The following is a 15879-nucleotide window of genomic DNA, read 5'->3' as shown; positions in this document are numbered from 1 at the left end:
AGTACAATGTAAGTGCAATACAGTTTTACTTAGGACAGCATGGGGAGGGAGAGAAGGGACAGATCTGGTCAGGTGAATACTTCTTTATACACTTTCATTTTGCAATAAATTCAGTGGGTATTCAACAGAACAACTTCAAGAAAATGGAAAGGAGAAAAATATTGCAGGAAGGCCTTAATCACAGAGGGGTTCCCACTGCAGAGTCAATGTATTTGTGAGCGCTGAGGAAAAATAAAGAGTGCTGAAAAAAATCCTGCTCTTACCACATTTCAGCTGGGAACAAAGGCTAACCTTAGCTGATAGGTACACGTGTGCTGCCCCTGTGCTTCTCTGATGGCCACATGAGCTTCTGCAGAGAATGTGTAACTTGGCTTGTGGGCAAAAATACAGATCTTGTCTGAACAAACAAATCTGATCCAGTGTTTGTTTTTCAAACATGCATCTCACCTTCTGAAAACAACTCTAAAAGATGGGAATTCCTCTGTGGTTTTGGAGGTGTGAACAGAAACATTTTACCTGACCCAATACTAATGTAAATAAATCACATTTCCAGGGATGCTGAGTGCTTGAAGTCTGTGCTGAATTTAATTATTCAGTGCCCTAGACATTAGATAGTCCCAGTGCAAACATAACTATGTGCTTTAGTAACATCTTTGGTTAACTATGTAAGATCTGAAGCAGTAGAATAGCAGACACCAGAATTGTCAGTCATGTTCTGGGGACACAGACCCTCCACAAGGCTTTGGTTTCCATCTGCCTGAGAGGAGATTACTTAATCCCTCCCTCCCTTCAGATGTGTGATGATTCACCTTTTCTGTCATGGTGACAATGATTATCAAACATCCTGAAGGAACACAGGACCTCTCTTCCAGGAGAGCTGCTTTAGGCCCCTGAGCATCAGCTGGTCCTGTCAGGCCTCACCTCTCCCTGCAGCTGGGACACTACACTTAGATCTCTGTGCTTTCTTATTCTCCACCCCTTCCATGGACACTGTTCCTCTTCCTTCCCCCGCAGGCGCACTCTTATTTTATTTATTCTGCTCTCTGCACACCCTTAGAAAAGCAAAAACATGTTTAACACAGTAACACCCACAGTTTTTCTGGGCTAATGATATTTCATCCTAATGCTCAGTGAGTGCCAAGCAATGGGTGCAGCCATGGCTGCTCTGTCACTGAGGTAGGAGCAGGAAGGGCAATCCAGGCACAGGGAATTCGATCAGGAAGGGAAGAGGGACAACAGCAGCAAAGCCGCTGTTTAACAGGGGGAGACACTTCACACATCAAAGGGATGGGGTATTAAAACACCAGAAAACTGGGACAACTTTCCACATGTTTAACAGAGGCCCTAAAATATTCACAGATGCTGCCAGAGAGAAGAAAGGACAATTTTTCTTCCACAGTTCAGTGACTTGTTTCCCAAGTGCAAGCTCCTATTGCCAGACCTTTCTTTGACATTTTTGCCTTCACAGGAAGACAGTGGGGTCTTTTTCATCTCTCCAAGAGCCTTGCTCCCAACAGTCAGATTTCTAAGTGCCAAATTCCTCCTTTGTTGAACTCTCTCCCCGTGTCTTGCTACCACATCCCTTCCTTCAATCCCCACAACAAGCCATTCCTGCTTACAGGAAGCTAATTACCCACTTCTGTCCCTGCCTGAGCACCCCTGGGTTGGCATCTGTGTTGTCTTTTGTTTCAGGTGGCTGCCCAAAATAGTGGAGTGCCTGCAATAAAACATCCTGGAAGCCCAAGGGAGTGGCTACCTGAGACATTTATCCTGCTGCCCAGAGGCACTGGAGCTGTTGTTTGCTGTTACCCAGTAACAAACACAAGCCAATAGAGATATTCCAAGGATACCAAGAGGGAGAACAGGCAAACTTACTGCAGAGGGTTGATTTTCTGCAAGTCTGCACTCCAGTCTACTTTGCAGTAGCTTGTTTCCATGCTCTTACCCTTGGCAGGTTAGCAAAATGGCCACAAAATGCACTTGATCAGGACAAGCCTTGTTGTTTTTACATCAGCTGACCAGGACCATTCTTCTGATTTAATTAGTTTGTCTGGCAATCAAGAAAGCAAACTATTGGTTATCAATGAAGCTCCACTGTCAACAGGACCGCAGTCATTAAGAACTGTACTTCTGTATAAACAATGGAAAAGCAAAAAAACCCAAAACATTAAGGCTGCTTTGCTGGAAAGGTGTTCATTTACCCTTCAGATATGCAGAAAAGGAAGAAATAGCAAATATGTATCAGTGATACTTACATGCTACAGGCAAATTAATGATTTCTGGTTCCAGAAGGTTCAAAACCCTACATTTATAAAGACCACCATTTGCTGTTAAATATTTTGTCACCGCAGAGGAGCAGAGTTTTGCTTGCTAAAAGGGACCAGGAACTATAATAACACACATTTTGAATAGATTTAGGAATAAGGAGGAAGCTCCAGAGGAACAGAAGCAAAAGTGGCTATCATGTCAATACCAGAAATCCATGCCTGGAATTGTATCATTAATATAGGATACAGTCAATGGAGGACAGTTGGATAGTTGATGCCAATGAGCATGTTTTTGTGAAAAATCTATTTTATCAGACAAGCATGACATTGGTATTCTGAGTACATTGCAAACTTCAAATAACGATAAAATTGTTTTACATTATGGAGTTAAATGGATTCATGCAGACTAAATTATAAAAATCACAAAATTAACATTAACTTTCTCTATTATGATCTTTAAATTTGCTTTTTTTCTTTTTTAAAGCTTTGGCTCAGTTCACAGGCTTTGTGCAGAATAACAATGTGAAAAGTTATGTCTAGCTCCTGTTATGTAGGAAACCAAAAGTACCAATTGTTTCTTGACCTGAGATATGTAGATATAATAGATTATAGTGGCTGTAAAGCTAATTTGGGAAGTGGGAGCACAGTTGGGTACATTCCCAAAGAACAACTTCACCACTCCTTGCCATGACCCCTGCAGTCCCATGTGATACTCTTCTCCCTCCTGAAAGCTCTCCATCTGCATCTCCATCTCAGTTCAAAATCCACTGGATAACTGGATTTCATGTGTGGCTGTGCAATGGATTTCTTACTCAGACCAGTGATTGCTATTTCTAGACGTTCCTCATTCACAAAGCTAAACTTGTCTCATTTCTTAAATAAGATGTGTCTCTCCAGTGCTGGCAGCAAGCACTGAATATTAAGCAGTTAAGGATTAATCTGCAAAAGGGAAAAGAACATTAATCAAATATAAAGATTTATTAAATCTCCAGCTTGATCCTATAACAGGTGCCACTCAAAATGCTTAACATGCATTGTGGAAGACCATCAAGACAGAGAAAGATAGGGATTTTTTGCTGCCTAAAATGTGGAAAGACAATCTAGAAACTTGAAAGGGAACAAAATACACGTGGACAAAAATTGCTTTGAAGGTACTGATACACTCCGTTATCATCTCATCATTTCTTTTTTTTTTTATTTTTTTGTAAAAAGAAAATAAATTACAGGAATGAAGCATCTTCAGCTTCTCTATTTTCTTTTTCAAATATTCTTGCACCTCAAAATTTTCTATGTGGTGATTTCATCAGAAGCTAGATATATATTTTTTCTGATAATCCTACATGCAGTTTTAGTTATATATTTAGGTTTAATTTATCTAGACCAAAAGCACACTGGATTTTTTACATGCACTTGGGCTTTCTACATGCTTTATTTGCCATTTATTTGTGTTGATGACATAAGGAAAGCTGCCCACTCACCACTAAGTCCAAGAAAGTTCACTTTCAGGGTGGAGTTTCTTTTGGTCCATCTTGGAATTGATGTCCCTTGTCTACAGGGCTCTTGAAATAACCTCTGGCCCACAGGTATTGCTGCAGCAATGGTCTCTCTGGCCAGCCACCAGCAATCATCAAGAGGTGAGAACTGTCCGATCCCGATCATGGCACGGTAGGTTTTGCCTGTACAAAGTGGTTGAGGCAGTGTGGTTCTGCAGTGTTCAACTTCTCCCGCTTCTCCAGGAACTTTCCCTCAGCCCCCTTAAATGTACTGGCAATGTCTTTACAGAGAGGAGGTAGTTTTACAATGGTCTCATTTAATTTGAACTCTCTGTTCCTGGCATTGCAATAAATGAGGGAAAGGAACCAGGACAACTTCACAGCAGGAGCTGGATCACCTCTTTCAACAAGCTCTGTGATTAACTGCGAACTGACCGGGTCCTGCTGCAGGACACGGATCCCAGCTGGAATTTCCTGCCCTCAGTGCCTCCTCCTGGGCTATGGGAGCAGCCGGCAGCTCTGCGAGCCAAGCTGGGCATCAGGGGCTGGTAGCAGAGGGCAGAGCTCCCTGATGGACTGGAAAGGAGGGTGGGACGTGGCCACGGACACATCTGGGAGAGGTCCCGGGGTAAGGACCAGATCTGTGTAAGACTCCGTGTCTGGGCGGGCTGCTCAGGTCCAATCCGGCTAGCTGTGGCCCTTAGCCCACACGATCTTACATGGAAGAAAGCAAAAGACAAGAAGCGCTCTTCTCCACGTGGGAATGAATGTCCTCTCTTTATTCCCAGGAGAACTACCAGACGCAAAAATCCACACGGACCAAGAGACCGGCCCGCTGCCTCTAGGGCATTTTATAGCCGGGCATGGGGGGCGGAGGAAGAGGACCACAGGCAATGGGACACCAGTGAGGAGGGGCGAGGGGAGGGACTGACCGGGGGAGAGACCACCAGGGGGTATTGGGGAGAGGGGCGAGGGGAAAACCATGTGGTAAGAGAGGGGAAGAACAAACCATGTGATATAACATCAACTATTCAGTGCAATGTAAAGACTACTCAGTGCAAATCTCCAATCACCCAGTGCCAAACAACAACTAAATAAACTATTTAGTGCAATACAACAGATCTGCATTCAAATCTCGCCATCCTGTCACAGGGAAAGTTGTTTAGGGCAAGGGATGTCCTGGAGCAGCCGCTGGGTGGGGTGAGTGCAGTGTAAACCTGGGGCTTTCCCTGTGTGTCCCCTCCCCGCAGCTCCTGGGCGAGGACACAGCGGGATCTGAGCCCAGGATCAGGACTTGCTCCTCGGTGGCATTTCCTCCTTTTCTTGGAAAGGGAGGAGTGCACGATCAGCTGCTGGGTAGGACTGATGCTTTGCTTCACACAGCTTAGATCTGCTGGCTTTGTTGGTCTGTGCCTCTTACTGCCACAAGATGGTATCTTCAGCGATGGTTTCCCCTCACTTGCTTTGCAAAGCCCGACTTAATATTCCGACTGCAGAGTTTCTGTCTTCACAAAGTCTGCACTTTTATCACAAAAAACACCGTGCAAGGTTGCTGGTGTGGGCTGCCTGCTGCTGGGTACGGGGGATCGAGACAAACAGAGACAAATGATCAACCCTGATACATCACAGAAGTCTTCATCCCACCTCCTCTTCTGCATTCTTGGGTGCTTTGCAACCCAAGACAACTCCTCTTACAAGTCAAAATTTCTCAATGTCACTTTAAGGGAATGACTTGATACATGTATTTTAAGAAAAGGTCGCAGGTTCATCCTCTGACACTGCTCCAGTGGGAGTGATGCCATGCTTAGCTGTGACAGCACAAGAGCTACAGCACAGCTGAGATAGTGTCTGGAAGAACCTTCCAAAACTGGAGTGTCACTGTCTAGCTTTTTGTTCCTGTCTGAGAAGAAATTGGTTAATACACTGGAAGTCTGCTGGGTCTCTCTGTACAAGCAGATAAGTAGCACAGGATTAAAAAAATCCCTCGAGTTTCTCCCTTGCTTCCTCCCTCCAGCACTCCTGCTGCAAGTGATGGAAGAACTACAGGTGATAGACTCAAGATAAAGTGTATGAATTCCACTCATTATTCACTTTGGTGTGGAAAAATTATTCTGTCCCTATAAAGATCAGTGCAAGAATACAAAAGTAATTGTGGGGCTCACATTTATATTACAGGCACATTTCACCTGAATGTCCTGTTTTGAGTGTTATGTTTTGTTCTTGGTTACTGTGAGCCATCTCACTAAAACCAGGATGCTGCCAACTGTTTGAACCAGAGCAGTCCACAGGATCAATTGTGTGGTATGTCTATGGAATGAAGACCCATGTCTGCTTCACATTTAAGCCGTAAAAAATTTTGAAATTTTGTCTTCTGAACAGCAAGTTGCCCTTAAGTATCTGTAGCAACGCTCTGGGTGAGCTTAATGCAGCAGTGCCCACTCTTGATGGTTTCATGATGCTGGAACTTCTGCCAGATTGAAAGATAAGCCAAGTTTTATTTTTCTTTTATTTTTAAGGGTGGTTCTCACCATTCTGAAAAAAAAAAAAAAAGGTCAGGGCTTGGAAATATTAAACTCTGAGTGGCACAAAAGCTCAAGATTAAATAAAACCCCACAATTGCAGGCATGGAAAAAGATCCTCAAAAAAAAAAATCCTCAAACTCATTATTTAGAAGCAATCTCATAATTCTTGCAGACTGGCTCATCAGTTAATCAGTTTTTGAAAAATCAGTCTTGTCAAGCAGCTGAAGTACAGCCTTTTCCCAACAGGAGCCAGTTAAAATCTCATGGTGCCCACAGAGGTTACAGACCCTCCACATCAGGTGATCTTTTTTCCCTTCAGGAAGAAGGCTCCTCACAGTCACAGTTCCTATCCCACATCACAAATGCATTTTCATCCTTTGTATTGATTTTCTGATCTGTTCAGGGCAGATTGCTGTGCCCCCTGTGCCTGGCTGGCTCTGCTCAGCCTCACTGACTCCCCAAACCAGGAACTTTGTACATCCGGGCAAGTTACACACACAGGGGTGGACAAAGGTTGTTCAGCATTTGGGAAGACACAGAGTGTTTCACATATGAACCTTAATGTTCAAATGCCACCATTCTGGAAGTCAGTCTGATACTATTATTGAAAACAAACTATGACTTCCAGATTCTGAGCTGACGTGCACCAGAGCACACCCAGCCACATCCTTGCCCTTTCCCAACAGCTCAAGCTGGCAAAAAGTTTCTACTGCAGGGGTAAAAAAAGGATGTGGGCAGAGCATCTTCCTGATGCAGCTAACCAGCATCTGGCACCAAACATAACCTGTTCAGAGGGAATATCTCCAGGGCTACACACTGTGCTTGGTGAAGCCTGGATGTGCTTAACCCATAGACTTCCATTAAGAAATAGCATGAGCAGGATCTGGAGGAAATTTGAGGCAGTATATTGAAAGGTTTTCTTAGGGGACACACTTGAAAAAGCAGCATTTGTATATTATTTAAGCTAATAAAAAGTCAGCGTAACGATGTCACCTAGATGTGGCAGTGAATTTTTCACTGTTGTCACTGAACTCATCAAAGCCTGCTTCCCAGTGAAGCAATTAATTCCACAAGTTGATGGCTGGTGTGTATTCAAAGATTTGAAGGATTTTTTCCTGTGGAAAATTTCCACTTCAGCTGCAAAATATCTAATGAGAGCCTGAAAACCTAACCTTGCTGTGATACAAGTAGAAGTACAGTGTGGGAGTTTGGCATAAGGTTTAGCAGACTGTAGTACTGGTCTGACATAAATGGTTGCTCAAGTTACACTGGTTTTAAGATTTGAGCACACTAACAGCAAGAATGTGTGCACTCTTTGAAATTATGTGCCTGGCTGAAGTGTACAAAATGCGTGACCATGTATCAATGCCGAGCTAAGAGAACACTTGCAAAAATGCCAGAGAACTGTCAGGGAAATCCCTTGATGTGAACATTAATTAGTGCAGAAATAGCCCACAGGCATAAAGCGCCCCAAGTAATAATGGGATGTGTACCCAAAGGACAAGATGAGCCATCTAGAACTGGGTGCAAAAAGAATTTAAATGCATGCAATAGAGAGTATCTTCAGAGATTCTCTCTTGAGGGTACTGATGATCTCCCCTTATTTTGCTGTGTAAGAATTACTGCACAAAGGATTCTACTTGCAGACTGAACCACTCCTGTGTTTTAATATAATATTCTTAGTTACTTGGGTTTTGTTCAGTAACAATCTTTAGATCAAAAGAAATTGGTGTCCCTCTGTTGTTAACACTGTGCTCCAACACCCTGCAATCTGTTTCTGATTTCTCCACAAAAAATCCAGTGGCGAAAGGTCATTGGATAACAGTGTTAGAATATTTAATAGGCAGTCTTTTGGTGAATTTCTATTCATCAGTACTCAAACAGCATGGCAAATGTGAGTAACTCCCATCCATGAAGTTAAGAAAGGCTTTTTGCTTCCTGATTCCATGGCCCTTTACACTCACCCTGCCTTAGAAACAGATAACAGAGCAAAGGAAAAAGCTTTTGTAAATTCAACCCTAGACTTAGAGATCTCACAGGAGCTCTGGAATGCAGGACAGCAAAGGACATCCTACATCCTTGATTCAGGTACATGAAACTGCAGGCAAGCACACAACATCACCCTTTTATTCAGCAGATAAACATGTTTTCTACTCCTAGGACCTCATTTTCAGAAATAATTCAGGCATGGCAGGTATCAGTTTGTGTGGGGCCTTTGTGCAAGGTTTGTCCTCCAGGAAAAACAGCTTTTTTCTCTCCCAGGCTGACCAACCAAGTGATGTGTTGTGGACAGCAGATACCCCCTCTGTCAACCTTCCACTTTGCCAGGCTGAATTCCTCTCATCTCCCCTGACACCAACTCTCCATTCCCTGGTAAGCCTCAATACACCTGTCTCACCTGAGACAAGCCCTCCTGAACACAGGTGACCAGAACCACAGACCACATCTCAGAGGCGTTCACCCATCTCTGCACAGCACTGACATGCTTTTTGTGTCATCAGAAACGGCCTCTCAGTGCACGGATGCCTTGCCAGCACCATGAGGCTCCTTGGCAGAGCTTGCTCTGTCCCTGACAGCCGCTATTGATTCAAGAAGTGACTGGACTAATTCCAGAGAACAGCCCCCCCCCATGGATGTCAAGGCCTATTAAATACCAAGATAACCACCTATGGCTCAGAAAGCTGCAGATCACTTCAGGGTACGTTTGTGAAGTATCAAAATTCACTTTCCTGCTCTTCTGTTGGAATTTGCTCTTGATCAAAGTAGAGTCAAGATATGAGGTCAGACAGACCTTAGTTTTGACTCAGCACAACCATTTTAATTTTGACTTGCTTTTTTCACCCTGCATTGGTGATGTGTGTATTATGGCTGACTGTATGTTCCATTTTTTCTGTTACCAATTTCAGATTGAGAACATCCCAGATTATAATGAAAGGCTTTGCTCCTCATCCCAGGAGGAACAATTTCCCATTTTAACTTTTTAAATTTCTTTTGTCTTCCGTTCCAGGCCTCAGCATTATCTGATCCTTCATTCTCTGTATTGACAATTCTTTCTAGATTTTTTCTACAAACAAGTTCTTCTTACCATTACAGACAGACATCACACCTGTCACCTGTGATTACTTGGAAACCACCTAAGAAAGCAAACAGTGACACTGTTGGTACACATGAACACACAGTGCTTTTCCCTTCCTCCCCATATTCTTCCCTGAATTTTTACCTGCAAGTAAGTTTGGCTATATGAGTGACTGCTCTTTCTCAAATCCTTTCTCATGGGAGGTGGCTCAGCCTGAAATATTGTCAAAAAGACTCTTGCTCTTCATATTAAAAAAAAACAAAACCACCATCACCAGCCTTCACACATCCCACATGTGAGCCAGCACAGATAGAGTAATGCTTCCTTTCTAAAGCCCACAGAAAGCCTATGACTTTGCACTGAGAGAAGCCAGCTCCCAGAGCTACAAGACAAAGGCTAAAAATAACCCATTAAAGGATTAATTTCAGGATTTTTAAATACAGCTAATTAATATGCATAGGAAAGGCACATGGTCTCCAGGAAGGAGCACACACAATCACAGAGTCTGCAAAGGAAGGGAGGGGAGTGGGTGACATGCAGGCAGAGTGCCAGTGGAGAGATAAAAGAGGATATTCCCTATATATATCCCTTGGGCAGAGAACATGCAAAAGAACTTCTGTTTCAGAGGAGGTGGAAGCAGAGGCGGGAAGCACTTCACTGTTGAAGAGGGACAGACAATGCAGTGCAACCACAAAGGACAGGACACACCTTGCTACAGCAAGTGAATCCCAGTGAGGTGGCTCAGGGCCTGAGGACACCACAGGGAGATCAAGGGATGCAAAAGCTGCTGCTTCAGAAGCAACGCTGCAGTTTTGGGAGCTGGGAGCAGCATGAAAGTGCCAGTGCAAGAAGCTATGGAGCAGCACATGGATGAAAAACTGGATCTCAAGGTGGATGGCATGGCAGTACACCAGGGGCCAGGTGTTGCACTCAGTTATGGCACTTTGGAGGCAATTTCCTCTTATGATCATTGCATCCTGAAAACAAGGTACCATGTATGAGCAACATGGGTGATGCCAGTTAATGTGAAACAGAAAGCAAATCTGGTTATTCATAGGCTGTACTGGAAAAAACAGAGCTATAGCAGCAGTTCCAGAGAATTTCAAGGTGCAGGGGGAAAACAAGCTCAGTTGAAGCCATTTCCCCATACCAGTTTCCCTGTGAATAACACTTAATTGGAAACTTTTCCATTTCCTAGACAGCAGAGGAATGGACGGACAGACGTTATTGCCCAACTCACTGGCTACTGCAGTCTCAAGAAAAGCTGGGGGTTTAACCTGGTGGCTTAATAATTTAGTACCACTGCTTGTCTGCCTGACCCTTTACCCTCATCTAAAAGGATCTTTGAACCTCTTAGCCACTTTCACACAATTTGAGAAATGGGGAGAAATCTCAAACTTTTATGAGGTTTGGTGGCTTTCACAATGACACCCAGGAACAGCCTCAAAGTGTTGTGCAGGAAGCTGCATCTTGAGAGCCACCTGAGCACTACAGGGACCTGTCAGAAGCAAGTACAAGGTACAGGGGTTTAATTTTGCAACAAGCAACAAGGGGTTTTGATCCATGTTTAAGTTGACAAAGTCCCTAGTAGAGCTGCAGCAGAAAGAAAAGTTGCAGCACCACCACGCCTTTGGAATAGGGTCAGCTTCACACTTCAGTGCTACAGCATGCTGCTTTTGGAGGCAAAGGACAAAAACCACACTCTTTTCACTTAAAGACATTCTTTATTCAATCTTTTTTATATACAATATTATTTTTTAATCTGTAAAAAGTACATATGCAGGATTCCAGGTCAGAGGCAGAAGGTTTCCACATCAGAAGATAGATTTTTGCCCTTTTATTATTTTGGAGGAAAAAAAAATCTGTCAGTTTTAGACAAAGCAAGAATAAAGGCAGAATGCAAATCCAACTTCCACCAAGCAATTAGGATTAAAGGCAACAATTCACTGTAACAGGTCAGGCTGTCTCCTCTGACTTTGGTGGTTCCCAACTTTCCTGGGCAATAACAGAGCAGTTTGTTAGAAGGCGCTGACAGCTGAAGCAGCTCGTGCTTATCATCTCTGCTACAGCTTGCACACAACTTGCAAAAGAGCCTGGGCTTCCTCTTTGTATGGCAACTCAAACTCTTGAGTCAGAAGACTTTTCTCAAAATTCAAGGAGTAAAAGAGGGATGTCTTACTCAGGGTGAAGGGATCTCCCAACTACAGCATGGATCAAGAGCTTGCTTTCATTTTTCTCTGGTATCAAGAAGCCTGTTTCTTATTTGTCCCCTTATAAACACGGGCTAGGCTCAGTAGTGTAAATACCAACAGGGCTTTGCTTAGGGGGTGCACCTCTAACCTTAAAGGATGGCATTACAGGGAGTGTGTAATTATTGTCACCTTTCAGAACCCAGGCAATATTCAGATCTTGTAAAATACTGTGAGGGAATGTGTCAGTGCTTGGGAGCTAGAACACAGTGATACACAAATGTGAAGCAGAGAGCTGAAGGAACAGCAAAGGTGTGACTGGCACATAGAACTACTTGCTCTTCCTTCTACTCCAGGGCACTTTCTACTTTCTTTACTTTCCTTGAACATTCAGTTTGAAGGACTATATTGTGCAACAAAATTAACACTCAGAATATCCTTCAAGAGTTTTTTTTGTTTAGAGGACAATGTTAAGAATTTGACTTCTTGACTGCAGGACATGCACAGCTCCAGGGTTGTTAATGGAACCTGCAGAAATCTGGCCTCTTTGAAAAGTCAAGCTCTAATTGTTAGAAAAAAAAGTACTGCTGGCAGATCCCAACCAACAGGCAAGTTTGAGGCTTGGATTAGGAAAAGAACCATACATCCTTGTTTTGACTGCATGCAAACAGGAAATAGACAATTTCGGGATTTCCAGGCTCTTGCCCAAATGCAGTGTGCCAGAAATGCACATGATTTTCTGGTTTTTATTTTATTCTGTAAGGGAAGAGGGTATTGTAGAAGTTGTAAAATGGGACAGCTACCTAGAGAAAATGAGGATTGTTTTGTTAGAGAGTACAGTGCAAGACTCAGAAACAGCTAGGACTAAAAAGTCATTTTTGTGCTTAAATTTACACTCTTATCTTCAAGAAAGTAAGACAGCAGCAACAGAATGAAATGGCAACATTCTACTGTACCTTATGTACCCAGAGGGAAAACAGTCTGAACTTTGGGTTGCACAAAATGCCATTTTGTAGATCAGAACCTACTTTTCTGTGAAGGACTCAGAAGGAGGGCACATCACTTCAGTCTGAAGTTTCAGTATCTGTGGTGCTTGGTAATTAAGCATGTACCTTGGCCAGAACCCATAACCTCCCAGCTCTGCTTGATCTAGGAAATCTCAGGATGAAATTTATTAAAAAAACAGCAATTAGTCCTTAAAATGCATTGGTTTTGATAGACTCTGCACATCATTAGCTTCTGGAGGAAAAGGCCAGTTGGTATTTTAAAGAGTGATAGAGAATAAAGTGACTGTTATTAGGGTAACTGGGAAACAAGAAACAAATGTTCTTTATTTGGTTCCTGCTGCTAATCTACACAAAGAAGAAATAGCAGTACTGTACATCTTCTTTGAGAAGAACACATAAGCCACATGAAATGGCTTAGTCTTCAATTCAGGCATTCTTGTGGCAATAAGTTAACCCAATGGGATTCATGGAGAAGTTTGAAAATTTGAAGGGTTCCTCTTTAATTCACAAGAGGGGGATGGAGGAGGAGAAGCAAGTTTGCTGTTTCTGGGACTCCTTGACATTTCTCTGAACAGACTGGCAGCCATTCTACACCTGCATTTATCAGGAGGAGTGCAGGGACAGGTCTATGGGGCAGAAAGTGCTTTTATTATTTTTAATTCTTTCTTTCTTTCTTAACAGAAAGGTCTGCTTTTCCTCTTTCTTCTATATACCCAGAGACATGTAGGAGAACAAGGCAATCGAGTGCAGTTTTAAACTAATAATGGTTCTCATAGGATCAGAAAAACAATTTGAAAACACAGCATATCTGAACTTAGGAAAATGAAAAATTACTAGTTCTTCAGTAAGTCACTGAATAATAATTAGAAAAATAAATTAATGTGGGGCCAGTAAAAAGAATCCATTTATTAAGCTACTTCTAATTTTAAATAAACAATTACTGAAATCAGTATTATTTACTATACCGATTACTTTATAAGTTCTCAAATTATTTTTAGAATACTGCTGCAAATTACAGTAACAAAGTAACTGGTATTAAGGTACAAGCACTGAGACTCAAACTTTTCCCAAGCCCCATGTTTTCTTCCTCTTAAACTAAAGTAACTGTCTGGAAAAAAAGCATCTGACAGCATTTTTACTTGAGATCATATGATGATTTCTATGTCTAAGGTAGTGACACAGACAAATGAAGAGTAATTTTGGGGGGAAACTCTACAGTCAGATGCAATATAATACGATAAGGAGCAAAGTTTTTTTTTTAAAAACTTCATATAAAAACATTTTTGAGGAGGGAAAATAGCACTCACTCCCTTTAAATCTGATGCTGTACTGCTGTAGCTCACTGAAGAGTTCTCCCACTTGCTTCAGTAAAACACATCATCAAGATTTTTTAAAGACTCAACCTGTGCATTAATTAGGAGGGAAACCTGCAGGCTGTTTGTCAGCAAAGGAGTCAGTCACCATGGCAAAAAGATCTGAGAACTATATAGGGGAATAAAAAGAATAGTTTGAGCTGTAATTATTCTGAACAACAGTAAAAGAGATTGGGGAAGACAAAACTGAAAAGATAAAAAATCTGGAAAGATGAAACTTTTTTTAGCAAATAAATGAAGACTGAAAAAGACTCCATTTAAGGGATACTATCCAGCCCAGCCACGAAGTACTTGAAAATACCCCATGCATTTAGCAGCATAATAAATTAATGAAAGAAGAGACTCTTCAGTTTCTTTTTCCAGTCACATATAAGAGATTTTAGGCTGCTTCCAAAGATCATGTTGAATTTGTACTTCAGCACCCAGAAGAAAAGCAATTTTTGTAAAGTAAATCAAAGGCAGTTTTAGGCTTCTGTCAGACACCCATTTACCTGCAAAGAAGGTTCTGTGAATAGTATCCAAAGAATGAAATGTAACAGATTGTGTACAAAAATACAGAGCAGCAAGCTCTCACTGCTTAGCTCAAAGGGAGCTTCTTTTAGTTTCATATACTGTATCCTCCTATGTAAATAATGAAACAATTATGCTCATGTTGCCATCTCTTTTTATTTAGCTAAAAGAACCAGGACTAAGAGGAGAATGGTTTTTTTCATGTGACATAATTAGTGAGGAAGGGAAACTTAGGCTCCTTCCTACTCCTGTGATGCGCTCCAGACTCTGACTGAGCTTGCCAAATGAACTAAGCCCACTCTGCTGACAGTCAACTACAAACCAAATGCTTACTAATTGTTTTTTCTTTTTTGGATATTAGCATTATTCTGAAAAGGGAAAATGAGGAGGCAATATTTTTTGTGCTTTAGGTCTAACAGATAAGAGGCTCTGAGAATGGCTGCCAGTCTGGACAGATGCTCCTTAGAAAATTCAGACAGGTACAGAAAGAAATTAAAATCCTGATGCTGCTGGTGCAGTGGTGTTGCTTTGTTCATGCCATCATAAAACATTTTGAAAAAAAGAAAAAAAGAAAGGAAAAGAAAACCTAGGTATTTGGAACCCACCCAATCTGAAGAGGTGACTGTGTGTTGTTCCTTGCAACAGCAAGCAGCAAGTTCCTTTCCCTGGATGGGAAAGCCTCTTCTTTCTTGTGCTGCTGCATTAATATTATCTGTAGATTCCATATCTTGCCAGGGTTCAAAGCACGTGAAATCTCCGTCCTGCAAAAATCACACTCAGGTGTTTTGGTCATGTATAAAACAGAACTTTTAACTTATTTATATGTTGAAGAGCTTCATTTCCCATGCCAATACTTGCTTGACTCGGGGGTCTAGGTTTACCAAGTGTCTGTCTGTCTCCCCTCCTGCTAAAGTCTCAAGTGGTCCATGTAAACAAAACAGAGCTGAAAACAGTCTCTCTTCCTCTTCATAGAGCTGTTTTTATCGATATGCAGGATTTCCTGACAGTGTGGTGTTGGCTAAATGTAAAACAGGCAGAGGATGAGCTTCTGTGTTAAAAACCCAGTTGTCTAATGGTAGAAGATCATCATTGGAGAAAAGCAGATACAAATACCTGGACAACAACACAGAGATGAAAAACATGGGTATTAAAGCAGAGCACAGGCAGGCAGGAGCAAGAGACCATCTTCAGGCCTCACAGCTCAGCAGCTACAGCTATAAGCAAATTACTTGCTTTCAATCTTTATACAGCACACATCCAACCTTTCCTATTATGATGATCTGCAGTCATTTTTATTACGATCAAGCCCTTCAATGAAAAGTTGTTATAAAGACAACATTTTAATCTTTCCAAGAAACTTTTGTTTTTCGAGTCTCCCTTCAAAGACCTGCAGTATAAAACAAACATCAAGACCCCAACCACAAGTATTTTGGGGACAAGAG

The 15879-nt window shown here is 42.0% G+C and overlaps 1 protein-coding gene across 1 annotated transcript in view; it reads right to left on the bottom strand.

The window, feature by feature from the left end:
• Positions 1-15225: 15225 nt before the first annotated feature.
• Positions 15226-15879, bottom strand: part of MAN1A2 (mannosidase alpha class 1A member 2) — a 130535-nt gene continuing 129881 nt past the window's right edge. The window contains exon 13 of the mRNA XM_071433215.1: positions 15226-15550. Within this exon, the coding sequence (XP_071289316.1) occupies positions 15418-15550 (133 nt within the window). The 3' untranslated portion in view covers positions 15226-15417. The remainder of the gene's footprint in view (positions 15551-15879) is intronic.

The sequence above is a fragment of the Agelaius tricolor genome, unplaced genomic scaffold, assembly GCF_023055355.1.
Source record: "Agelaius tricolor isolate 1412-34295 unplaced genomic scaffold, bAgeTri1.0.p SCAF_9, whole genome shotgun sequence".
Classification (NCBI taxonomy): domain Eukaryota; kingdom Metazoa; phylum Chordata; class Aves; order Passeriformes; family Icteridae; genus Agelaius; species Agelaius tricolor.
The sequence above is the reverse complement of the archived record's forward strand: the minus strand, read 5'-3'. Positions and strand labels throughout refer to the sequence as shown.